General features: G+C 36.2%; 1 protein-coding gene across 4 annotated transcripts in view; it reads left to right on the top strand.

Moving 5' to 3' along the window:
• ablim3 (actin binding LIM protein family, member 3) overlaps window positions 1-26,978 on the top strand; it is a 75,324-nt gene that overhangs the window by 2,623 nt on the left and 45,723 nt on the right. For 3 of the 4 annotated variants that reach the window (XR_007829070.1, XR_007829069.1, XM_051127720.1), the window contains exon 2: window positions 9,724-9,864. Coding sequence is in view for 1 of the 4 variants with exons in the window: in XM_051127720.1 (XP_050983677.1) it covers window positions 9,724-9,864 (141 nt within the window). In the remaining 3 variants the exon portion in view is untranslated. The remainder of the gene's footprint in view (window positions 1-9,723; window positions 9,865-26,978) is intronic. The other variant, XR_007829068.1, reaches the window with a different exon arrangement.

Here is a 26,978-nt window from a genome sequence, read left to right as displayed (position 1 = left end):
AGTTTGTGGTAATAAAGTGAGCATGAGTCAGTATTAGGAACAAACAAAAGCAATTTAATTAACTGTCATCATATTAGCATATGGAATTAGTTTGTTATGTGGTACGTGCTCATAAATGAAAATATTGGATTAATTTACTGTCATTATGACAGCCCATTATTAATTGCAAAAACTGATTTATAAATGCAGGAGTGATTTGAAAAGTGGGAATGGGGGACACATGATTACTTTCAGTTTGGTTCATGAATATTAATTAAGTGACTTTAAGTGAATTAAGTTTTCTCAGTAGTAGGGGTCAACCAAAATGTGTTTTATAGGGCTGATGCCGATACCACTTATTACTGATTAAGTAGACCATTAACCGATATTTTGAACTGATATATATGTATGTTTGGTGTAAAAATGAAAATGAATGTCAGAATAAATAAGAATAGCAAGGGCTCTGACAAAAACTTTCTTTAAATGCTTTTAAATGATTTTATTGGCAGATCATGTTTGAAAATGACCAGTACCAAAACCATAAAAATGCTTTATATCGGAACAGATAATTGGTCGACTCCTACTCAGTAGTTCACTCTGAAAGGTTCTTTATTAGAATCTAATGTTTTATCTTTAACATCCATGGAAACTTTGAGTTACATAGACATGTAAAGTTAAAAACTTGATTTTCTCCACAGGGGGTCTTAAAGGGATACTTCACCTAAAAATGAAAATTCTGTTATTAATTACTCACCCTTGTGTTATTCGAAACCCATAAGACCTTTGTTCATCTTCAGAACACAAATGAAGATATTTTTGATGAAATCTGAGAGTTTGCATAGACAGCAACATAGCTACCATGTTCAAGGTCTAGAGAGGTAGTTAAGGACATTGTTAAAATACTCCATGTGACATTAGTGGTTCAACCATAATGTTACACGCAAATACTTTTTGTGCACGAAGAAAACTAAAATAACAACTATATTCAATGATTTCTTCTCTTCAGTGTCAGTTTTTAATGCGTGTTCACTAGAGACTGGTGCGGAAGAGAAGAAATGGTTGAATAAAGTTGTTTTGTTTTCTTTGTGCACAAAAAGAACATTGAGGTTGAACCACTGATGTCACATGGACAATTTTAACAATGTCCTTACTACCTTTCTGGGCCTTGAACATGGTAGTTGCTGTCCATGCAGGGTCAAAAAGCTGTCAGATTTCATCAAAAATATCTTAATTTGTTCTGAAGATGAACGAAGGTCTTACGGGTTTGGAAACGACATGAGGGTGAGTTATTAATGACAAAATTTTAATATTTGGGTGAATTATCCCTTTAGGAGTGTAGGTGATTGGGGTGCTAGAGGTCATTCGGTTTAATTTTTGTTTTTGCATGATGGCCGAAACTTTTAAAATGTAATAATTATTTCCCAAAAAGTAGTGGTTACAAACGTAAAAATTGGCCCCCTCCAGCTATAATGGCAACTTTCCAGAAAAAAATATTATGCACTATGCATCTGCCTTGATGTTACTCTGTAGCATCTATCTGCATAATGCATAAGCTCTACCTGGGAGTTGATTTGATCTGAGCTAGTGTGTCAGCAGACGTAGACCCACTATGGCACCGTAAACACACTCTCATCCCATCTGGAGTGCAGTCCGGCCCAGCGTCAGCACCCATTTGTCATTCCTGTAACCCAACGGCATGATTTAGCAGCACTGGGAACAAAAGAGAAGCACCAGCATGCTAACACTTGTCAGGGTTGAATTTCCTACAGATCCTTTCTAAAGATTTGATTTTCCATGCATTTCCCCTGGCTTGCATATACGGGGTAATATCTTTGATGGAGCTCTTTCTGTAGGGCCACGCAGAAATGAAAGCCAGTAGATGGACACGGAGTGGCTTTTCACTATCAATCCAGTACAATAACTGCAAGGCATGTGCTGTAGAAAATGTTTCGCAAAGAAAGAGTACTACTTGTAAGTGTCTAGATGTGCTAATTGGATTGTGGCTTGTGCAGGAAACTGCTACTTAATTAGACACTTAGCTTTGACAAACCCATATTTGCGTAGAGGGGAATGGTTTTAATAACTGTTTCAGCACAATCTCTTGATCATTACTCAGCATTTTTATTATTCTAAACTGGCATTTTTTTGAGTAGATTTTGTGCTCCTCCATGTTATTTATCTTCTCTAAAGTCCCCAGTTACCTATCAGAGTGATTTTGGCAGGCTTTGTTAGTGGGCCAAGCTTGGTACAGTGTCCTAGTACTGTCTTCCAGCTCAATGAGCAATGCTAAAATCAAGCTGATTCTCATAGTTATTGTAAATCTTTACAATCTAGCTGCTCTCCATCAAAGAATCCAAGAAATCATCTCCTGTAGAAGCCATGAGGGTACATAATTCATAGATTGACACCAGGGATGTTCATCAGATGACCCTGACCCAACACATTTCTCTGAACTTAGTTGAAATCCCAAATCATTAGTAACCCTGAGAGCAGATCGAAGGCCAGAGCAAGTCCTTGAGGCCCTCAGACCTCATTCTGTCTGACCTTGGGTTTGGCTTATTTGAGTGATCATTTGTCTGACAGGGTCAGTTCAGCTCCTGTTGCGACAGCAATGTTGGGTTGAATGGAACAGTAGTCATATATCATATTTGGTCAGGTTCTCCAGAGGCCCACATACTGCAAAAAGGTCTTTGAATACCCCCACTTTTCTTAAGCAGGTTCCAAGGGGTACATGGAATGATTTTTATGGTCTTTTTATGGTAAATCTGTTAAAGAGAAATGATCACAGTCAAACAAAAAAAAAAAAAATAATTTTAATGAAAAAAAAAATCAGTTCACCCAAAAATAAAAATATCTTATCCTCATGTCATTCAAAAACCCATAGGACCTTCGTTCATCTTCAAAACACAAATTAAGATGTTTTTGGACTCTCGAGAACATGCGTCGAAAGCTGTCATGAGAAGAGAAGAAATTATTGAATAAAGACGTATTTTTGTTTTCTTTGAGCGCAAAAAGTATTCTCGTAGCTTCATAAAATTAGGGTTGACTGATGTCACATTAACTATTTTAACGATGTCCTTACTACCTTTCTGAGCCTTGAATGTGTCAGTTTTGTTGCTGTCTGTGCAGGGTCAGAAAGCTCTCAGATTTCATTAAAAATATCTTAATATGTGTTCCAAAGATGACCAAAAGTCTTATAGGTTTGGAGCCTGAATTTGTAATTTTTGACTAAACTAATAATTTAAAGGGATATGTTTAAAGGGATTGATGCTTATTTGTTTTCCCCCAGGGCATCCAAGATGTAGGTGACTTTGTTTCTTTAGTAGAACACAAATGAAGATTTTTAACTCAAACCACTGCAGTCTGTCAGTCATATAATGGCAGTCAGTGGGATCCAACATGGGATACACAGACAAAACCAAATTAAACCCTACAGCTTGTGACTATACATTGTAGTATTAAGACACGAAACAATCAGTCTGTGCAAGAAATTGAACAGTATTTATATCATTTTTTACCTCAGGTCCACTGCAATGCCCAACTGTCCTGAACGCGTTCACAACAGCCAGCGTGTGACGGCGTGTCAATGTGCTCTGACATATACAAGAGCAAGCAACCATAACTTCAGTCGATCGGGGTCAAAAGTTGGGAGTCGGTGAAAAGTCAACACTCCCAGATGAGTTTGTGCAAGCAAAAGTAATCTTTTCGTTTTTAATCTGTTGCAACAATCAGTATAAGCACAAGTAATTACCATTTTGAGTAGCCATTGTACCCACAATCTCTGCACTGTGTAAATAATGACTGATAAGCACAGATCCCTTCCGTGCATGCGTCTACTATGTCAGAGCACGCTGAAGCGTCACGCGCCAGCTGTTGCGAATGCGCTCAGGACAGTTGGACATTGCGGTGGATCAGAGGTAAAAAATATTATATAAATACTGCTCAGTTTCTCACACAGACCGATTGTTTCGTGTCTTAACACCTCACTGTAATATCACGAGACGCAGGGATTAATTTATTTTTTTTTGTCTGTGTACACTGCCCTCCAAAATTTGGAAACACCCCTGGCAAAATGTGGTTTTGGACGATATCAGCATAAATCCTTTTTTGGTGCAAATACATTAAAGTAAGTTGACGTTATGATTAAAGACCAGCAATAATAATTTTCATTTTGATTACATAATAATGGCAATATATACATGTCAAGGTTAGACATGCCCCTTTGCCAGCTGTGATGCCTGGTTACTGGTTTAAACTTTGCCCAGGTTTTTGGGTCAGCACACTTTAATAGCTTCAACAACTGATTGTCAATTAAGTTCAGAATACAATGAATTTAGGCTCAGATTATGCAGAGCTGTAATAGCTGCTAATGGTGGATATTTTGATGAATTGAAAATTTAAGTTTTTTCTATGTATAAACTGTTTATGTAATAAAATATGTTTTCGTAGTTTGTGTTGTCAATTATCAGTGCAAAATTATCACAAATTAAAAAGGATTCATGCCAATATTGTCCAAAAACCCCACTTTTCTAGGGCGTTTCCAAACTTTTGGAGGGCAGTGTGTGTTTTTTGACTCTCAAAGCCGTGGATCCCATTGACTGCCATTATATGACTGGCAGACTGCAACAGTTTGAGTTAAAAACAATCGTTTGTGTTCTACTGAAGAAACAAAGTCACCTACATCTTGGATGCCCTGGGGGTAAGCAGATAAACATCGAATTTTCATTTTTGGGTGAACTATCCCTTTAAGTAATATCATGCCACTAAAAAACATGTTTTTCTAGTACTGGTCAGTATTTATTTTTGTCGCAAGTTTAGTGTTATGACTCTAATATGAAAGCGGCAGTGTTACTTAGCCATTAATTCTAGCACTGGATTTAAAGGTCTTCACCCAGTGCTCATTACTGTGAAGGATAAGTGGACTGTGTCTGGCCACAAGGTCTTGTTTACACCTCTCTTCTGCCTGGCTATGGAGGAATTAAGAGCAGCCTTGTCACCTCCACTCTCCCACAATCCTGTGTGACTATAATCCGCAGGAGGCTCCTCCGCTGAGGGCAGAAATAGCAGCGGCCCCTTAGGTCCTGTGGTTATCACCTTACACCTTCAGCCGGATGTTACCGGCCCTTTGCTATATATTGCTTAACATTAGTGCTCTGAAGCTTCTCGGAAGAACTAGGCCTCTCCTTTTTTGTATATCAAGCATTTCATTTCATTCTTTTTTATAACTGAGATTTAAACCTAGAGGAATTTGTGGCAACACATGTTTAAACCATTGAAAATGTAAGAGTGACCTATTTTGGGGTTTGGGGATCTTGTTGTTTCAAGTCTGTATTAATAATAGACGTTTTCTTTTTAAATTTCATTCGAATCTGGATTTTAGCTTCCATTATAGTAATACATTCCACTGAAACGTGAATGGCATCATTAGATATCTAATGTAGGTGCCATTAAAAACTTTAATCCTGTGTGCATGTCCTCCCCTGATCTCTGTGCATGTGATATAGCAAGGATTACACAGCCTGTTTACACCCACCCTCCTTGAGCACAGCAACACCCATAAATGACAGATGAATGATGCCTGAAGACATATTGTCTTTTTAACGGCATGTAGTTTATTCTCTTTTGAGCTGTCACCTCTGTTTATTTGTGCATTATTGCATGTGAAAGCTTATGGGGCGCTTACACAAAGAAAAGCAAAGCTTTGGGGAAAATAGCTCTCGCACATTATCATAAATGCTTCTGGTTTTGTGATATTGTGGCTGTTATCTGCTTTTAACAGCATCATGACTGTACTGTACTCTACGCTGACAAAAGACTATGGGCTCAGAGCGTCTCGCAGAGCTGAGGGCCACACACAGAATTCAGAAAACAGCTCTGGAAGTCGGCCAGGCAGCGCATCCCACTGCCAAAGGAATAAGTGCTTACAATATTACCAGTGTGAGATTGAGCCACTGGAGGAGGCATAACAGCATTAATGAATCATTGTTCTTCAGCTGTGGATGAAGAAAAGTCAATGAAACTCTCTGTTCCAATAGAATGACAATATGCGACGTGATCTTCTAATAGAAGTCATTGTTTGTTGAATTGAAAAATGCTATTTGCAGCTCTCAGATGCTTACCAATATGCTGTGTATTTATTATGTATTTATCACATATAATTAGATACAATTTGTACAATTTTATTCATTTTGAATGAATATAATCTTTTTTTGTATTGTGTTTATTATAATGTTTTGATACTGAATTTTACACTCAGCATCTAAAATGATTGATTTTAGTTATCATTGTTTGGTTTTTCATTTCTTTTTATTAAAAAAAGTATCGAAATTCATTATCTTTTATTATCAGACATTGTTTGTTGCAGCAAAAACCTGACCTGTGTATCAATTTATACATGTTTATTGCATAGATTTTTCAATATTATTTTACAGTTCATTTAATTTTTTTATTTAATAACACCTGACCTCGTTCAAAAGTTTACATCCCCTTGTTTCTTAATACTGTGTTGTTACCTGAATGATCCACAGCTGTGTTTTTTTGTTTAGTGATAGTTGTTTATGAGTCTCTTGTTTGTCCTGATCAGTTTAACTGCCTGCTGTTCTTCAGAAAAATCCTTCAGGTCCCACAGATTCTTTGTTTTTCCAGCATTTTTGTGTATTTTAACCCTTTCCAACAATGACTGTATGATTTTGAGATCCATCTTTTCACACTGAGGACAACTGAGAGACTCATATGCAACTATTAAAGAAAGGTTCAAACGCTCACTGATGCTCCAGAAGGAAAAACTATGCATTAAGAGCCGGAGGGTGAAAACTTTTAGAATTTAACTTATTTTGTCTTCTGAGAAACATGTAACTATCTTCTGTAGCCTTTGAAAGGCAGTACTAAATGAAAAAAATATGATATTTAGGCAAAATAAGAAAAATGTACACATCTCCATTCTGTTCAAAAGTTTTTACCCCCTGGCTCTTAATGCATGTTTTTTCCTTTTGGAGCATCAATGAGCATTGAACCTTCTGTAATAGTTGCATATGAGTCTCTCAGTTGTCCTCAGTATGAAAAAATGGATCTCAAAATCATACAGTCATTGTTGGAAAGGGTTCAAATACACAAAAATGCTGAAAAAACAAAGAATTCGTAGGACCTGAAGGGCTTTCCTGAAGAACAGCGAGCAGTTTACCTGTTCAGGACAAACAAGGAACTCATTAACAACTATTACGAAACAAAAAAAACAGCTGTGGATCATTCAGGTAACAACACAGTATTAAAAATCAAGTGTATGTTAACTTTTGAACAGGGTAATTTTTAGTTTTTTAGTATTATTTTCTCTTGTGGACTATATGTAAACATCTTTTATGTGAAATATCTTATTCAGGTCAGTACTAAATAAACAATAACATGCATTTTGTATGATCCCTCTTATTTTGGTAAAATAATTAACATTTTGCGAATTCTGAAAAGGGGATGTAAACTTTTGACCTCAGCTGTATATGTGTTTGGCAGAATTTTAATGTTGGTGCATCCCTAATAATGTGAGGGCACACTGATAATCATAATTCATTGTTGAAAAATTTCCTACTCAAGTTTATCTGATCAGTATAATTTCCTGACTTGAGGCATTGTGCTTGCTGATTTCGTTTGTCTTTTCCAACATCCACACAAAACCCTCATTCAAACCTAGTTCCCAGTATGCTCTACCAGGCCAGACTCTATTTTAATGCGTGTTCCTGGCTGTCGCCGGCTCTGTTTTACAGGGAGCTGTGGGAACACGGTGCTGATGAATCTGATCACAGGCCCGGCAGTTATGCCCTGCTGCCAGCATTGTAGTTGAAACAGTGGAGATCAGGGTAGGGCATGTGCCCTTCTGTTTTGAACATTTTCCCCCAGTTAAATCCGTTTAGACTAAAACGAGAGCAACACTTGCTACAGTGATTGCACAGTAATTGATTTATTCACTGGCTGAGTGTTTGAATGCCTGTTATGCATCTTTAATAGGACGGCAATCAGCACAAAACCACCAGCCATCAATACACAGAAAGAGAGAGAGAGCAGAGGAAATGATTTAGGTAACCCTCAGGCACATCATAATGACAAACACATGCCTCACAGCTGTAGTACAGGTACAACAAATAAAGCATAGAAGGCATTTTTGGTTTCACAATGCAAAATACTTCACTTTTGTCTTAAAGGAGACCTATTATGCCCATTTTTAAGTCTCAGATGTACCCAGAATGTGCCTGTTAAGTTTCAGCTCAAAATACCCCACAGACCATTTATAAATGCCTATTTTGAGTGGAAGCAGAAACACACTCTGCTAAAAAACATGTGTTTGGTTTTGATTATCATGTCTATCACGCTGAAATCATGTGTATCATGTGTGTTGTAAACCATATTAGTTTAAACTTCTGATATAGGGTTTTCTGAGCACACACATCTGAAGCACGCACACAGAAATTGACTGTCACACGGCGTGTGAGTACTACACTAGTCCTCTTTCATGTCTTTTTGTGCTTAAACATTCAAATACACAAACTAAAATAAACATTCAAGTTTATATTAACAACGCAAAAACAAAAAAATGTTTTGTTACAAAAACCGTTGGCTATGTCTAAGAAAAAAGCTAGGAAAAAAGTCAGTTTTCATTATATGTCACCTTTAACACACTGTACTCTAGACAAACGCATGGCCAATATTGAACTTCTGGGTGATACTAAAATTATTTAATAATTAATAATTATTTAGCGTTATGGCTGATATTAAAGGATTACTATTTTGACAATTATTTGACAATTATTTGTTTTCGAGACAAGAGACAGTTTAAAAAATAGGTCATGTTTGTATATATATATATATATATATATATATATATTTTATTTATTTTTTTTTTCTAAAACCTATTGGTTTACATGCTACAAGTCATTTAGGAATCACAACATTAGAATATGAAAAATGGATATTAATTTTGAGATTTTTTTTACATACATTACATACATACATTTTGGTAGTGTTATTTGATAAAAAGTATGTTATTAAATTACTAGTGGTTGTATTAGTATTGCTTATATAAGTTTATAGTAATGTTAAGAAAATGTTATTTTATATTTTCCATTTTCGTTTTGTTATTTTTCATTTTTGCTTGAGTTTTTAATAAATTAATTAAACATTTTTTTTCATTTTGATAATTTAACTTTAATTTACTTTATTTTATTTTATCTTAGTTTTTCAACTTAAACTTTATTTTAATTAATTGACAACATTTAACATTAATTGACAACATTTCAAATTTTTGTTTATTTTTTTCTATCTAATATATATATAATTTAGGTAATGATTTAGGTAACCCTAAATCAAAATACCCCACAGATCATTTATAAATGCCTATTTTCAGTGGAAGCAGAAACACACTGTTTTCGTGCATGTCTCTTTAAATGCAAATGAGCTGCTGCTCTCCACCCCCTTCCAGAATAGGGCTGTGCCTTAACAGCTCCTACCTCAGATACTCTGCTAAAAAACATGTGTTTGGTTTTGATTATAATTTGATTATCGTAAATATAAATATATATATATATATATATATATATATTTTATATAGTTTGTTTCAGATTTTCAGTTTATTTTAATGAAGTAAAATGAATAATAATATTTTTTATTTTTAGTTAACAAAAAACATTGAATCAGTGTTGATTCAGTACATCCTCTGTTTTCTAATGTCTGTTACTTAGTGCCTTTTTGTCTTTTTCCTAGTAGTACCCTATCAGCAAAGCTCATGCAGCAGTGAACGGAGCTCCGGACCAATCCACTGCTTTCGCTGCCGGGAGGTGTGCAAAGGAGAAGTGGTACGAGTGCAGCATGTCCACTTCCACATCAAATGCTTCACCTGCCAAGGTAAGAGTCTTTTCCCCCATATGCAATGCGTTGTAAACTTTATGACCTCTGAGAACCATCTTTTAATTATAGGAAAAGCTTGCACACTGCCTTGGATTTTGGTCAGATATACTATTTCCAATAGATTCTGTTCAGTAATGGCACTTCATTAAGAGCTAAAGCAGAGCTCTCTGCCTCTGACCTAATAGCAGTTTGGCAAGTGTTTGGAAGCAGTAGATTTAATGATGCTGGCTGTGCTCCTGGGGCTGTCTGAAGTAGGGACCTGTTGCGTAATGAGATCCTCTAGCCTTACATTGTCAAGATGGTAGCTCAGTGATGCCCCGTAGCACTGCCCTCAATTACCGTTGACATTAGTGACGTCAAGAAATTAAAAAGTAAAACAAATGTGAATGTGATGTGACCAGGTACCGACACCTTTAGATTATGAAAGATTAAAAACGTGAATGTAAAACCCTTGAGAGATGGACTCATTTGTGGTTTAATGAGCTTTTGATAGGTTGTATTTGTGCTACTTTTCCCTGCTTACACTCAAACTGGTGTTGCCACATGGTCCCTGCGTTGCATTTAAGGGGTTGCTGTGGAAACCGTGTGGAGGGGCACCCTGCCCCTGGTTGGTGGTTATTCTCAGCTACACTATCAAACCGACAGCCAATAGCAACCTCCCATAGCAAACCCTAGGGCACAGTTGTGGGGGATGATGGGGCTCATAGATGGGAGCGATTGAAAGAGAATGGCAGTTTCCCTCCCTCCATTATGACATCACGAGTTGCCTTGAAGTTACTCAACAATAACAGTCCTTTTCCCCTTCGCTTCCTCGCTCTATCAAATTCGCCCACTCGCCCTTATCTTCCATAAAAATTGCCTCTAGCAATAATGTATTTCACCTCTAACTCAACCCCACCCCTTATCGCACGATTCGCGCAATATATTATTGTGCGTGTGTGTAGGAAGTCCATACGCTGCTTCAGCAGCTCGTATCTCCAGGAACGCTGTCGTTTCATTGTTGCGCTGTGGTTTGTTTACAGTTCTGTGACTGACAGCTCGGCTTCTGTACGTGCTGTGAGTTTTGTTTGGATGGGAGAACCGAGTGTGCAGATGAGCCGTGGGGCTTTGAGGCCCGGTTAATTGGATAAAGGGGCAACATTTGTGGGGTGTTTCACAGGAATCCCAGCTCACTCAGCATGTACTGTCACAGGTCAGAGGGGCCACGGTGGAGTCGCAGTTTCCGGTGTTCGTAAACACGTGACAGTCCGCTTTCAGCCCTTTTGTTGAAGCTAAAAACCAAACGTGGCTGATTTGTATGCTTACAGTATAATGTTATTGTTTGTTTACTTAGCTTGCGTTTTATTCACTACAAGCTCACTGAAAAAAAACCTGCCTATGGTGACATTTCTGCTACATATTATGTTGGTTCTAGCTTGTTTTGCAACACTTTCAAAGTGAAATGTCTAGTGTGTACATAACTGGGCAGATTACTTACAAATTGAAGTCTGTTGCTGATTACAGATTACATGATGAAAATACTTTTTAATCCAACTTGTTTAAAGAGCAGGTTATATGGGTTTTTGAAAAATATCTTTTTTGCAGTTTGTAATGTAACTATCCTTCAATGTAATCAGTCTGCAAAGTTGTTAATCAAAAAAGTGCATGATAAAGATATTGTCTCTCAAAAGACGAGTCGTTACATTTTCGAATCTTCTGGCTGTTACCAATATACCTCACTAGGTAACACATTTGCATAATCCCTTCTGCCCATGAAATACAAACACTCTGATCTGCCCACAAACACTTCTGCTAGTTAGTGTGTTTACATAATGTCTAGAAGACGCTGTTTTCTGCGCTATCAAAGCGAGTTTGTTTTGTTTTCATTGCTGAAAGATGATGATGTGAAAAATCAGTAGTTCAAATTAATTTTTTCCACGATACCACAATTCAAACCTTTTGTTGTGCTCGTCATTTTAACAAGGACTGCTTCTTTAATCTTGGCTTTTATCTTCGTTGACATCTAATCTTCTTTATTTGGACTAACAAGCACCGAACCACAACCTGTAAGTACAATTAATACATTATGTGTAAATTTTCAATTGAGTGCTTAAAATAGCAAGCTGTTTGTGCTAATATGTGATGTATACCTAGTGCAGCTTTAGGTTTCCAGGTAAACCACGATATTACTGTTTTACTGAAATTCTTACTGAAGTTCTAATAATTCGCTGTGAACCCACTATTTCCCAAGAATTGATTAATGTAGACTGTCGTTGTTCTAATCACTTAGTGTAATAATAAAGAATGCAGAGATATTTTGGTTTACAAACTGTGTTGTTTCATCAGTTAGTCACTGTCGCTAGTGTTTTGTTAAGTGTTTACAGTTTAGCAGCTAAACTTTAGCTGTGGGCACAATTCACTTGCATAAGTGTTCCGATGTTTTTATGTCATTATTTGACATTATTTTAACAGATTGGAGCACTATATTATTGTTTTGGTGCATGCTTTGTCAATGGTAGCCAGGGTTGCGAGGTTTTCACAACAAAACCTGCCCAAGTGCTACTCAAAACTAGCCTAAACTCGCCCAATCGCGTTTCGAGGGGGTCCCCTGTTGCAAATCACGGTCCGGGTTGTAAAATACACTTTCCTCTGGTAAATTCGCTTGGGCCTAAATATGACGTTATTGGGATTGCTTCAACCCGCGGGCATCAAGAACAACCACTGACTTGGCAACATTGATAGCAGTGCTCACTAACTTGCTCAAGTACTCCTCTTTGTACCAATCACAACAGTCTTGGCCAGCTGACCAATCAGAGCAGAGTAGGCTTATGGAAGGGAGGGGTTTACAGACCTTACGCTCAAAATGTTTCGAAATTATTGAGAAATGACAGATGTATAAATGTATACTCTGAATGTTTTCTGACCTTAGATGCAATTAAACCTGTTGTAGGGAACTCCTACAATATGACATCCTCTTTAAACTTAACATTAAATGTACCATATTGAGATAAAAAAGCAAAGAAAGAAAAATTTGGGTAACACTTTACAATAAGGTGCCATTTGTTAACATTAGTTAATGTATTAACTAACATGAACAAACAATGAACATTACATTTACGACATTGTATTTACTAATGTTTGTTTATGTAAGTTAATGAAAATACAGTCTTTGCACAACTTTTGATTTTAATAATGCATATTGAAATTAACATTAACTAAGATTAATAAATGCTGTAGAAGTATTGTTCATTCTTATTTGATGTTAACTAAAGTACTTACATGTTCAATTTTTTTGATATCAACATCATAAAATGCATTCAATTTTAAATTAGTTGGAATCCCTGCGTTATATGAACAAACATTAATAAACGTTAAAACAACAATGACATTACATGCTGATATTTTCACCCAGACTTCCAGATTCAATATATTACAAATAATTGCCATTGTATGAATAATATGTAATCATGTAATTCATAAAAATGTAACTGTAATCTGATTACAAACATTCTAAAATGTAATATACTCTAATTAGAAGTACTTATTTTTTGGACTCTGATTATGTAATGCAGATTACATGTAATCAGTAATCAGTTACTATATTAAGTTTGTGGCACTAAAAGCGTGTTTAGTTTAATCCAAAAACAGATGAAAGTGAATCTGACAATGTTTTATTATATTCGTTGTTGTATTGTATGTGTTGAGGCAGATTGGAAATGTCCAAATCTCAATTTGAAGGTTAACACTTTACCACCTACACTAAATGCATTGTATCTGATGTATAAGTTTACAAATCTTACACTGTTAAAAGCAGTTTGAGGCCATAAAATAGTACTGTGCAAGAAACCACCCAAAAATAAGTCTTTATTAATGGATAATCTACCTCTGTAATTAGAGAAGGAATAAACGTTGTTGGTGTTTCAGCTCAAAACTGCCGTTTTTTTAGTTCTACAAAAAAAGGTAGGCTTATGTTTTTCAAATGAGCCTTGGTTTATTGATCTGAGGTGTGCTTTTATTTCAAAAGGCATGTAAGATGTATGCTTTGGCTGTTGGAATCCATGACTGACTTGGAAACCGGAATAAAATCAATAGTTTGTAATGGAGCTATTTGGTTTGGGCTACAATCAAGTAGATTACATTGGTTAGCTTTACTTGACGACATGCTTTTGCAAACAGGAGGAGAAGAAAGGAGCCTTTGGAATTATAGTCTAGTTAATTGAAAAAGCAAGCACTTGAGCACACAGGAAGAAACATGTGGGCCAAGGTCATGTAGATACAGCTGAAGCTGAGGCAGTGGAGACAGTTTCAAGGGGAGTTTACACAGGCTTTGGCCATGAAAAGAGGCGGATGCTGTACACACAGGTATGAGAGAACCAGCTGTTTCCAAGGACACACCGATGGTTAGTTTGTGTAAAGGGGAGGCAGTCAGGCGTAATAGCCACAGTCGCTTCCTGTGTATGCATGTACATGTCCACATTCAAACGGTCATAAGCTCATGAGATCTTCCCATGAGGCAGCTTTTGAAACAGCTCTAGAGGTTTATTCTTTTGCTTTTTTTCATTCTATTGTGTTCACACACACATACATGCACACACATGCATGCTCACACGTATTCATGCAAGGGCAAATTTGTGGGCGTCCTGTTAGATGTGCAGGCACAGAAAACTCATTAAATCTCTATTTGGTTGTGCATTTATTTCCCCTATTCAAATAAAAGTCAGATTGGAGACTAACAGCTCTCAGCAGGGAATGGAAGTCACACACTTGTCCTGACCTCCTGACTCATTTCTAGCTTTCTAGTTGGCTCTTCTCTCTCGCCTACATGAATGCAAACAGATAATGGACACAGCTGTGCAACTATTGATATCATAGAGACATATGGTGGTGCCAGAATGATTTTGGACAGCACATATGTATGAATGTCATTGCATTACATAACAAAATATCAGAATAAGTGATACATAAGTGACTCTTGAACAAGTGTACGTTTAAAGCAGATAATTCTGTATTGACATTTAAATGCTCACCACCTCAAGTGCTCACCACCCTTTACCACAAAACCAATCATAAGGTTCTATGTTATAAAATTGAGATTTATGCATCATTTGTAAGATTAATTAATACGCTTTCCACTGATATGTGGTTTGTCAGGATACACTCTTAAAAATAAAGGTGCTTTAAAAGGTTCTTGACAGCGATGCCATAGAAGAACCATTTTTGGTTCCACAAAGAACCATTCAGTTTCTTTCTTACCGTTTTATAGTCTGAAGAACTATAAAATGTTAAAGGTTTTTTATTGAACCATTTAGACAAAAAAGGTCTTTCTATGGCATAGTAAAGCACCTTTATTTTTAAGAGTGTAGGACAATATTTTTGACCAAGATACAGCTATTTGAAAAATTGTAATCTGAGAGTGCAAAAAATATAAATAAATTGTCCAAATGAAGTTCTTAGCAATGCATATTACTGATCAAAAATTAAGTTTTGATATATTTATGGTAGGAAATTTACAAAATATCTACATGGAACATGATCTTTACTTAATATCCTAATGATTTTTGACAGAAAAGAAAAAATTGATAATTTTGATGCATACAATGTATTGTTGGCTATTGCCACAAATACACCTGTGTGACTTATGACTGGTTTTATGGTCCAGGGTCACATATAATAATTTTTTGTCAAATTTCACTTTTTTTTTATAAATGGCATGTATTGTTTCATTAGAATTACTTGTATATTCGTAATTTTTTATTCATGTAAACCATTTTTTTATGGATTTAACCCTATAACTGTCACCGTCCTCTCTGTGGGACGCCTAAGTTTACTTCACCATATTACAAATAAATCCTAATCTATCATGACAAACTATACATAGTTGGAAAGGTCTAAGACTCCTAAATAGATATTTTACCATATTTTTGTGTTTAAAAAAGTGTTGAAAAGTAATAGATTAATATATGTCAAAAAAATCTACGTCGTAACATGAGTTCTGACCTTTGTCACAAAAGACTTTCTTCGTTGCCTTTTTCCCTACCATGCTTTAGAAATCATAAGAAATTATATATCAGTTCAAAACTTAAAATCTCAAAATTCATCCTTTGAAAGGCATTTTAAAATCAGACGTTGCATTACCACAGAGAAGTGCATTAAAATCGTATTAAAAAATGTTTTCATTCATGAATTATTAAATTTTAAGTCTGGATAGTGCATTTTTATGTCTGTGTTCAAAAATGGGAGTGAAAGTTAAAGGGTTAAGTGAATAATTTTCAGTTAGTGCCCAGTATTCAAAAACAGCTAATTAATAGACTAGACAGCATGACAATTGCAAAGATAAATGCTTTCAAAAAGAATATGTTTGAATAATCTTATCTTCTGTCAGAAACACATTTTCTGGTTTTCTGTAAGCAAATCTCCTGCTTTTTAACTAAGTGTGCGACATTTGAGCTGAATGCTTGACAGTATGTCTGAGTGAAATGTCATGGAACAATAAATATCCAGACTAGCTCACCTACACTTGAGCCTCTGTAGTGGGTGACTCACAAGTATGAGCACCATCCATAAACTGCCAGACAGGATCTTTCACAGAAAGATGAATATTCTTTCATCATTTACTCACCCTGTGTATGACTTTCTTTCTTCAGTGGAACATAAAAGTAAATATTTTGAGAAATCCCTCAGAGTATTTTATCTAAACATTGGACGTGTTTGTAACCAAAACTGTCTAGTGACCTGCATTTTTCAAATTTTATAAAATGATGAGTAATTGATGACAGAGTTTCAGTTTTGGTTGAACTATCCCTTTAAGTTACAGTTCCACTTGAGTTCCTTTCTCTCTCCATTGCTCTTCTGTGTGATAAGGACATTGTTCTGAACAAATTGGCCCAGTAGTAGTGCACAGAATTCCAAGAAGGAGGAAGTTTATCTGAAACAGCCAATGTTTTTTTATGGACAATTACTGGTGACTGTTGCAACAGGCACTCGCCAGCTGCAGTAAAGATTTTCAGTCCTGATAACTTTGAGTAATGCTTATAACATTTCTGATAATTTATTTCTTTTTTTAGCTGTATTGTTTAATATTGAATATTCATTGCATATGTGCCTTTACATTGTTTTTGAATATAGATTACATTTGCCATCCTTAAACACTCACTTAAAAGGATAGTTCATCCAAAAATGAAAATTCTGTTAATTACTCACCCTCATGTCGTTTTAAACCCGTAAGACCTTCGTTCTTCTTCAGAACACAAATAAGATATTTTTAATGAAATCTGAGAGCAACTACCACTTTCAAGGCCCAGAAAGGCAGTAAGGACATCATTAAAATAGTCCGTGTGACATCAGTGTCATTGTCAGACATTACTACCTTTCTGGGCCTTGAATATGTCTTGAGCGTTGCCGTTTATGCAGGGTCAGAAAGCTCTTGGATTTCATCAAAAATATCTTAATTTGTGTTCTGAAGATGATTAAAGGTCTCACGGGTTTGGAACGACATGAGGGTGAGAAAGTAATAACAGAATTTTTTGAGTGAACTATCCCTTTAAAGTTAATATTTAAAAATTCTTCATTTTTCATGCTGTGTATATAAATGTTGGGATGGGTAAATTTACTTGTAGCATTTAAAATGATTGATTTGAAATGATTCATGTGTTTTATTTTGCATTTATTTGGACAAAATAGATAATTTATAGGATATTGGCCAAAACATGAAAATAGTTTTCACTGGTGCATGCCGAATGAATTCTTAGGCAAATTGTCTTCATCTGTGAGTTAGTTGCGATTTCAGGGCCAAAGTAATGGTATTTTACCGCTGAGTAAACACAGACGTCTACAGTTTTGTCATAGTCAACAAATTCTTCTCAGAGCTGTAGCTCATGAGCAGCTAGTTTACTTTACAAATCAAATAATGCTGCTCAGCACTGCTTCTTCTGAACGGGAATGGCAGGTCATTAAGATGTCTGTCAGAACAGATCCTTTTTAAAAGCTGAGAGTTAATTGGCTGTATAAAATGTTTTTTCTTCCTCCAGGCGTATGCAGATTATCCTCCTATAATGGCAAGCTAGTCTCAGCAGACTGTTAAATTTTTTTAAATATGTGATTTATTTTTTTAAACTTTTCATCAAACCAACTCAAACGATGGGTGTTTTGCCTGAATTTAATCACATTCGTTGGCTGTTGATCCTTCAGAGAAGTCTTCAGAGAGTAAAGCAAATAAACAAATGGACAATCAACTGATCCTAAGACCACTTTAGTTGTGTACTATAACGCAGCAGATGGAGTCATTAAAACGGTCAGTTGCTGTATGTGTTGTGTGGAGCCCTGCTTTTCCTGAGTTGTCAGCCGCTAGAGGAGGAAGACTGAGCAGGATGGGAGCTTCTCGTAACTATGGCAACATATGCCCGTCCAATCATTAAGCCCATGCGATAGTTGCTGGGGAGACATTCTCCCACAGATGAAAGGACAGTGGCAGTATTAGAGACTGAATTCCTTATGTGTTTTCCTGAGCATCTAGATAAGTTGTCATGGATTAGCCTACCGCATGTCAGAACCACAGCCTGGAAATTGTGCCACTATATTGATTTTGAATAAATTAATATGCATTATTCTACAACGTGTGATTAATGTAGATTTAACTTTGTAATTGCCAAATGGCTTGTGTCAGGTAAAGGTTAGTCTAAAGCAAGGTAGATTAAAAGAGCTCAAACCAGAGAGGTTAAGCTTGGATTGGAGGAATGAATATTGCCAGTCTTGTACCGGAAGGGTTCCTGCATCATTAGGCATTTTGCAGAGAGGTTAGTAGGTTAATGAAAGCAGCTGAAGGAGAGGCACAGCCTCAGAGCGAGACAGAAACAGAGAGAGACCTGCTGAAAACATTATATCTGCCTGTTTAAATCATGTTTGGAGGTTTAACAGGAGGCAGGAAGTAAGTGTAGAGGTACTGTACACTGATCGAAGCGATATGGTGGAAACCGAGTGGTGTATTTTTAACATTTGGTAGCATGTGATAACCATTGTTTTTTACTGAGTAAAATTTCTGCTTTATTCAAGTTAAAGTGTCAAAGCTCTTTTTAAATAATATTTATATGTAGAATAATATAACATGTGACCCTGGACCACAAAACCAGTCATAAGGGTCAGTTTTTTAAAACTGAGATTTATACTTCATCTGAAGGCTGAATAAATAAGTTTGTTAGGATAGGACAATATTTGGTGGAGATACAACTATTTAAAAATCTGGAATCTGAGGGTGTAAAAAAATCAATATATTGAGAAAATCTTTAAAGTTGTCCAAATTAAGTTTTTAGCAATGCATATTACTAATCAAAAAGTTTTGATATATTTACGGTAGGAAACGTACAAAATATCTTCATGGAACATGATCTTTACTTAATATCCTAATGATTTTTGGACCCTAATCGATCATTTTGACCCATACAATCACTTATAATTTATTGGATAGTTATATAATAGGCACAATAAGCAGTATACTTTTTATTATATCTTAGGGCTGTCAAACGATTAATCACGATTAATTGCATACAAAATAAAAGTTTGAGTTTGCCTAATATATGTGTGTGTACTGTGTGTAATTATTATGTATATATAAATACACACTAATTAATGTATATATTTAAGAGAAATATGTTATTTATGCACAAAATGTTTATTTATATATAATATACATTATAATAAATACATATACTTGTAAACATTTCTTAAATATATACATGAATGTGTTTGTATTTATAATTACATAATAATTATACACATTACACACACATATATTGGGCAAACTCAAACTTTTAATTTTGTATGCGATTAATCGCGATTAATCATTTGACAGCCCTACTATTTATTTATTTATTTATTTTTAAAATGGGAATGACAGTTTTTATGTATATGACTCAGATTTGGTTGGATGTACATTATGAACAGAAAAAAAATGTAGATAAGTAGATAACAAAAATGTGGAGTCTTTGTTGATGCAGTATTTTCATTTGTTACTACATTTTTACTCATGCTTGGGAATGGTAAATTATGCCCTACAGAGAATAAGTACTTAAGAGGGAATACTACGGTGGCTGAGAGAGCTCAACGCGCTGCAACTTAAGAAAACACATGCAAACAGAAAAAAACGACAACAAATTAAGAAAACATCTTCATCAGTTTGACAACACAGGCGCTGCAAATCCTCGCTACGCAGACACAAATACTGAAACGCACTGCACATTCTCACAACACAACCAAACACAGAAACGCCCTGCAAATACACAAACACGCTGCAAATAGCACGGACCACAACGGAAATGTTTCAGGCGGACCTCAAAGAGTGACGAACCCAGCAGGGACCTGAATTTTGACCTGATTTTAACCATTAATGAAGCATTGCAGAATTTTTTCGTGAACTTTGAACGTTATATTTATTTGCATATATTTATTTATTTATATATTTATTTGCAATTAAGTTAATAATGTTTCACAGTTAAGTGTGTAATTCGTCAGATTAGTCTAATAATATCCAAAAGACCAGTGAATCGTATGATCAGGATGTTAAAATAAACAAAAAACTCACCTTTTAGTTCACCGACAACACCTCTACTCTGACCAAAAGCCACTGGACAAATAATCAGGTCCCAGCTGGGTTCGTCACTTTTTGAGGTCCCCCTGAAACATTTCCGTTGTGGTCCGCGCTATTTGCAGCGCGTTTCTGTGTTTGCAGCGCGTTTCTGTGTTTGGTTGTGTTGTGAGAATTTGCAGCATGTTTCCGTATTTGTGTTTGCGTTGTGAGGATTTGCAGCGCCTGTGTGGTCAAACTTGAAGAAGTTTTCTTAATTTGTTGTCGTTTTTCTATTTGCATGTGTTTTCTTAAGTTGCAGCGCGTTGAGCTCTCTCGGCCACCGTAGAATACCTAAGAGTTAATCTCACTTTTGAGGAAAACCTCAGACGCTTGAATGTGTTTATCTGTTGTCAACATATGCATAATTTCTTTGTTGTCGTTCCGTTGATTTCTTGCTGTTACTCACTGACTCCACAAAAGACCATCTGGTTGCTCAGTGGAGGGCCGTGTAGGGCCCTGAGGGGACTAATCGCTTCCTCTTCTCTCACTAAACTCTCACTCCATCTTTCATTCAGTCAAAACAGCACATTAATTACAGTTGATGAGTTTCCTATTAGCACCAGCAAGGTAGGAGAAAAGCGACATGGTAGGTAGACCAGGTGTGGGCAGGAAGACAAGGGGACCGTTGTCACAGACAGAGCCACATGCTGTGCTGTGAATCATAGAGCAGCATCTCCAAAGCTATTCAGGTGACATTACTGGTACAAAAATAAACTTACGTTGAAATAGCTGATGATAATGTAGTATAACGTAATATAGATCACTGGTTTTTATATACATTTAAATACTCACATAGTCGAAGACAATAGGAGAAATTCATTCACTCTTTTTTATTAATCTTTCAAAAGAACAGTCTCAAATATCAACCCATTTTAGTTTTCTGAGCAGTATAAAGTCATGTGACACTGGACCACAAAACCGGGTATATTTGTAGCAATAGCCAAAAATGCATTGTATGAAATCATTATGATATTAAGTAAAGATCATGTTCCATGAAGATATTTTGTAAATTTTCTACCGTAAATATATCAAAACTTAATTTTTGATTAGTAATATGCATTGCTAAGAACCCCACTGTTTAGGAAGGATACTAACATTATAATATTTTTCCTTCAGTAAAAGAGAAGGACAACAGTGACAGAAAGAGTGAGACAGAGAAAAAGACGTCTACCTGTCTCTCTGACTCACCTCGCCATGTGTTGAGGAACTAAAGTTGATAAAATGTAATTGTAACTCTTGATGCGATAAAAAGAAAATCCTACGAACAAAAGTCTGGAGGGGTGAAGCATGGAGTGGAGGAGAAGGGGCGATAGGAGTGTATTGAGTGTTCCGGGGTACTGGAAAGTCCTGAAGAAGGGAATTTTAATTGCATCTGTTGGCTGCTGATAAATACATAATCAGCCATCCCTCCCGCTGGTCCTTAATCAGTTCTGTTTTAATGACCACAGTTCTGAGGAGCAAATGCCTCAACACAGAGAATAAAGGGAGAGAGTGAGGATGAGACTCGGAAACAGCTTCTATATGAATGACGTTCCCAGAACTATAGCCTGAAACAAGCAAACGTGACAGTTATGATGGAATTTTCTTTTTATTTTAATAATATTGTGATTTAAGCGAAGGTGTTTGATGTGAAGTACCCTTTAATATGATGATCAGGTAATTTAAGACACACTTGTACTGTGAAAGTATGATATTATGGTTATTAAACTATTGAAATGTGACCCTGGACCACAATACCAGACTTAAGTAGCACGGGTATATTTGTAGCAATAGCCAAAAATACATTGTATGGGCCAAATTATTAAATTATGCCAAAAAACATTAGGATATTAGGTAAAGATCATGTTCCATGAAGATATTTTGTAAATTTCCTACCATAAATATATCAAAACTTATTTTTGATTAGTAATATGCATTGCTATGAACTTCATTTGGACAACTTTAAAGGTGATTTCCTCAGTACTTAGATTTCTCAGTATTTATTTTTTTATTTTTTTGCACCCTCAGATTCTAGATTTTCAAATAGTTGTCATATACTAACAAACCATACATCAATGAAAATCTTATGATGTATATGATGTATAAATCTCAAATTTAAAAAAAAATGACTGATAGGACTGGTTTTGTGGTCCAGGGTCACAAGTATTGTTTAAAAAATATTATGTTAATATTAATATTATAGAGAAACATTATCAATTATATATTTTCAGTTACATTTTAATTATTGCGTTTGTCATAACTCCCTAAAAAGACTGTTTTTTTCTCTCTCAGATTTAACTTTCTGACTATTTTATTAATTTTTTTTAATGAATTTTTACAAAACTCATTACTATTTTTTCTAAACCTTTCAGAAATCATGTGAATATAAGTGAATGTTCTGTACCGCACAGTTTTTAGTGAAGCTGGTATTTAAGAGGGCTAAACTGGCTCCATATGCTCCTAATTTAAACATATACAGTAGTTCCTCCAAGCCATCAAAACCCCTAGTGAATTTTCACCAGCCCGAACAGACACACCCTACCTCAGAACAGGATCCTGAAGCCAACTTGCAGAAAGCCACACGACACCAAGTTGATATAGACTTTACTATTAAAATCGACATTACTCATGCCTTCCGCGTGACATAAAGATGGTCTTTACATGTAGTCTAAAAGTGACTTGGGCAGCTACACAAATAAGCAGTCTCACACCTCAGGCGTTTTGTATGGGACCCTGCTGTCTCTAGGGCAACCGTGGAAGGTTTAGGTTTCCTATGGCAACTGTGAAAGAGGACATCCCTCCCAACAATCTCTCAGCCAATGAGCTGCTGTTCTGAGCGCCTTTTATCAGAACTGAAATGGTCTTCACTAATTACTTGACCAGTCCATTTAAAAACCATTTAGATCTGTCTGATCAATCCATTTCAGTCAATCATAAATGCATTAGCTTAATTATATTTTAGTTGTTTTTTTCTCATTCTTTCATCCACAATCCTGTGAGATAAAATCCTCACTTTGGGAGATGTTTGTTTTTTTAATTTCTCCATTTTATTAACTGGCATAGATACTTTGTTCTTGCATTCCACCAGATACTCAATCCATTTATGCAGAAATAAATATAATTAATAAAGTCTCTGTAAATGTGCTTTCACACGGATTGAAAATTCACAAGAACGTCATTGCTCTATCTGTTCTTTCAGCGCCTCTGCAGGGACCTGCAGTGACCGGTTCATCTTTCTAAAAGGCCTCTGGTTATATTGTTCATGCTGAGCCTTGAGGAGCTTCATCATCTTCATCCTTCCAGTTGAGTTCTGGATTATTGCCTTGCGGTCAGGGATACAGGAAGTAGGCACAGCTCCAGAACAAAGCACGGGCCCTCTGGGTCTCCATTCGTGCTGTCTCACCCTCTTAGCCCGTGCCCTCTCTCAGTACCACGTGGCCTGGCGTGCGTGTCTTTTTGCTATGTCTCAGTGAAGAGCTGTCGGTTTGGGAACTCCATGAGCCAGCAGCATCATAGATGGGATAATGAGTCCTCGTTTCTAGCAGCTATTCTCTGACATTAAGGTCAGAAGTAGCACATATTGTGCTTGAATTGGAGACAATTAGAAAAAAGTACTATTGGTGCACTTCTAACTCAACTGTGTTTTTCTGTTTATATATTTTTAGACTGAAAAACTCCCTGTTCAGGTATTAAGTAAGAGCAATGTTCATTCTTGTAAAAATCCTCATTGTTTTAAAGGATTAGTTCACTTCCAGAACAGAAATTTACAGATAATTTACTCACCCCTTTGTCATCCAAGATGCCTTTTTTTCTTCAGTTGTAAAGAAATAAAAAAAACCCCCTTAAACTCACTTCTGCTGTAGGTGAAGCTGGATCACAAATGATTTGTGTGAACATAGATGCATATATGTAGATCGGGAGGCGCATTCCATTCACAAACAAATGTAGTCCACTGCGTCTTTAGTGGCTCAGATGTCGGGAGTAAATGACGACCACTATTGCATTATTTAATTACTGCATGCAGCAACAGAACACCTCAATCGCGGAGATATTCTTGTCTAACTTACATCCCTGCTCCGCATCGAAACAATGGAGGTCGGACTGTTACAGCTGATCTGAGGTAAGACGCTCATGTCAATCAGCTATCATGGGAGCGGCCTCTGTCGGTGTGACGCCACACCGATAGGCATCTAAGAATGGCTCGATTTGAAAAAGGGGATATTATTTTTATTTTTATTCATTAAAAACCACTGTATGAATTTTTATCATTATAGGGTAGATGTGTACATACACTACCAACACACATTAATGTTCAAACAACATGTAAAAGTGAACTTTGCATCCGATGACCCCTATAAAGGACAAAAAAACACGAATGAACATCAGAACATATTTTATTTCAACAGTGGAAAGATGTCAATACACACAATGCTTCAATTTTAAAACCACCAAAGTTAACCTACTCTCCTGTCTGATTTATTTGTCGGACAGAATGGCGGATTCAGCCTTACGATTGGTCAGATCGCCTGTCAATCAAGCTGTTTGCGATGGGTCATTTGAAAGAAAATCTTGTGAAAGTTATTCACAAGCAATTTTGACAGCACAAGGGTTAAAAATATATTGTTTTTAGTAGCTTTGCTGTAGTTAGCTACTTTTTGTAAACTTCTGTTTTACTCATTAAAATTTGAGTATGCTCACAGTAACTTGACAGTTTCAAAGCAACTTCCCCAGTGAGAACCTACTTTATGTTTCTGCTGTCTCTTATTTGTTTGTTTCTGGCTGTTTTATAGTATTTGTTTCATGTGTCATGTTTTTGGTATTACGGTTCATGCTTTGTATTTTTGAAGCAGAAATGTTAATGCTGTCTGTCTCTGGAAGTTATTTGAGTTGAAAAGGCCTTGAGAGTTTTTTTTTTTTTTTCTTTTAAGAGTTTTCTAATTTTCCATTAAGCTTCAAATGTCATGTGCTCCAGAGTTTTCCCTTTTATTGCAGGGTTTCAATCCAGTTGGGCCATTTGAAGCAACATGCCATTGTTTTGTGGTTGTCTGAAATGCGGCTGCCTGGCACAGCGTCTATCTTATGCACACACACACACAGACATTCACAGCAGGGCTATAATTTCCCTGCACATGTGGTTACACTGCCAAAGACTCCAGATTTCTGTAGAAATCCCAGTTCTGTTGAAGCTGCTGGCCCACAGTGAAGGTTTCGCAGTAGTCTTAGCGCCCAACTATTCTTATAAGTCTCTTGGTCTCTTTTGTTCTTTTACTTTGCTTCTATTCACATATTTCTTTGTTGAGTAAAGGTCATACAGCTTACCAGTAATATTGTTTTTATGACCTAAAATATACACCTAATTACTGTTTACAGCATAATAATCTTTAATTTAACCTTATAAGCTTATATACATAATCACTTAAATTTAAATAAGACATTAAAATCTCTTAAAGGGAAAAAAAATACAAATTCTGTCATTAATTACTCACCCTCATGTTGTTCCAAACCCATAAGGCCTTCATCTTCAGAACACATTCACTGTGATACTTTCGTGAATGTGCGACGGAGACTGACACAAAAGAGAAATTGCTGAATAAAGTGCACAAGCGCACAAAAGGTATTCTTGTAGCTTATTCTTGTATGTCTTTACTACATTTCTGGGCCTTGAACGTGGTAGTTACGTTGCTGTATACACAGAAAGCTGTCGGAATTTCATCAAAAATATCTTAATTTGTTTTCTGAAGATGATCGAAGGTCTTACGGGTTTGGAATGACATTAGGGTGAGAAATTATTGACATAATTTTCATTTATGGATGAATTATCCCTTTATACTGTCTTACGTACAAGACAAAAGAAGGGTCATGAAGGGTGTAATGACATGGTCTTTAGGAAAATTAATGTCCATATGAAAAATGCATTGAAATCATTTTAAAATTCACAATGTTGTAAAATGTTATATTACCAGCAAAATCAGTGCAAATGTATAGTGAATTTCTGATATATTACCTAGCTCTAGCAGCTATTCATAGTCACAGTGGCAGTTCAATGACATTGTGATAGCATCAGGACAGATGAGCTCTGAGAAAGTCTTTTCACTCCTGCATTCTTATGGTTTCTATCAGTCAGAAGCCAATGAGTGAGAATTACAGAGGTGTTATCATAATCAGCAAGCATCAGATTTCATCTCCTAGTTTGCCGTTATTTCTTCTAATGGCGTGTTTGAGTTTCTCAGCAGAAGGTCCCTCAAAGTACTTTTTTTCTTCTTAGAACTCAGGACTTAGACGACATGTGGATGACTTAGGAGGATGTTTGACTTTGACTTAATGATTTACAGTACAGTGACGCATTTTGCAAAAGGCAATCATTGCCAATTCCATGAGCCAATAACAGCTGTCATTGCAAGGATGATGGATGCTGAGGGCTGGGAGACTGAGTGTGTGTGTGAACACGTGTGTGTATGATGTAGTAACAGTTTGCCATATGAGTCCTGCTGAGATCAGGGAGATTCACAGGCATGCATTCATGTGATCTCCGGCA

The sequence above is a fragment of the Labeo rohita genome, chromosome 14 (genome assembly GCF_022985175.1).
Source record: "Labeo rohita strain BAU-BD-2019 chromosome 14, IGBB_LRoh.1.0, whole genome shotgun sequence".
Lineage (NCBI taxonomy): Eukaryota > Metazoa > Chordata > Actinopteri > Cypriniformes > Cyprinidae > Labeo > Labeo rohita.
This window is presented reverse-complemented; position numbering and strand designations above follow the sequence as displayed.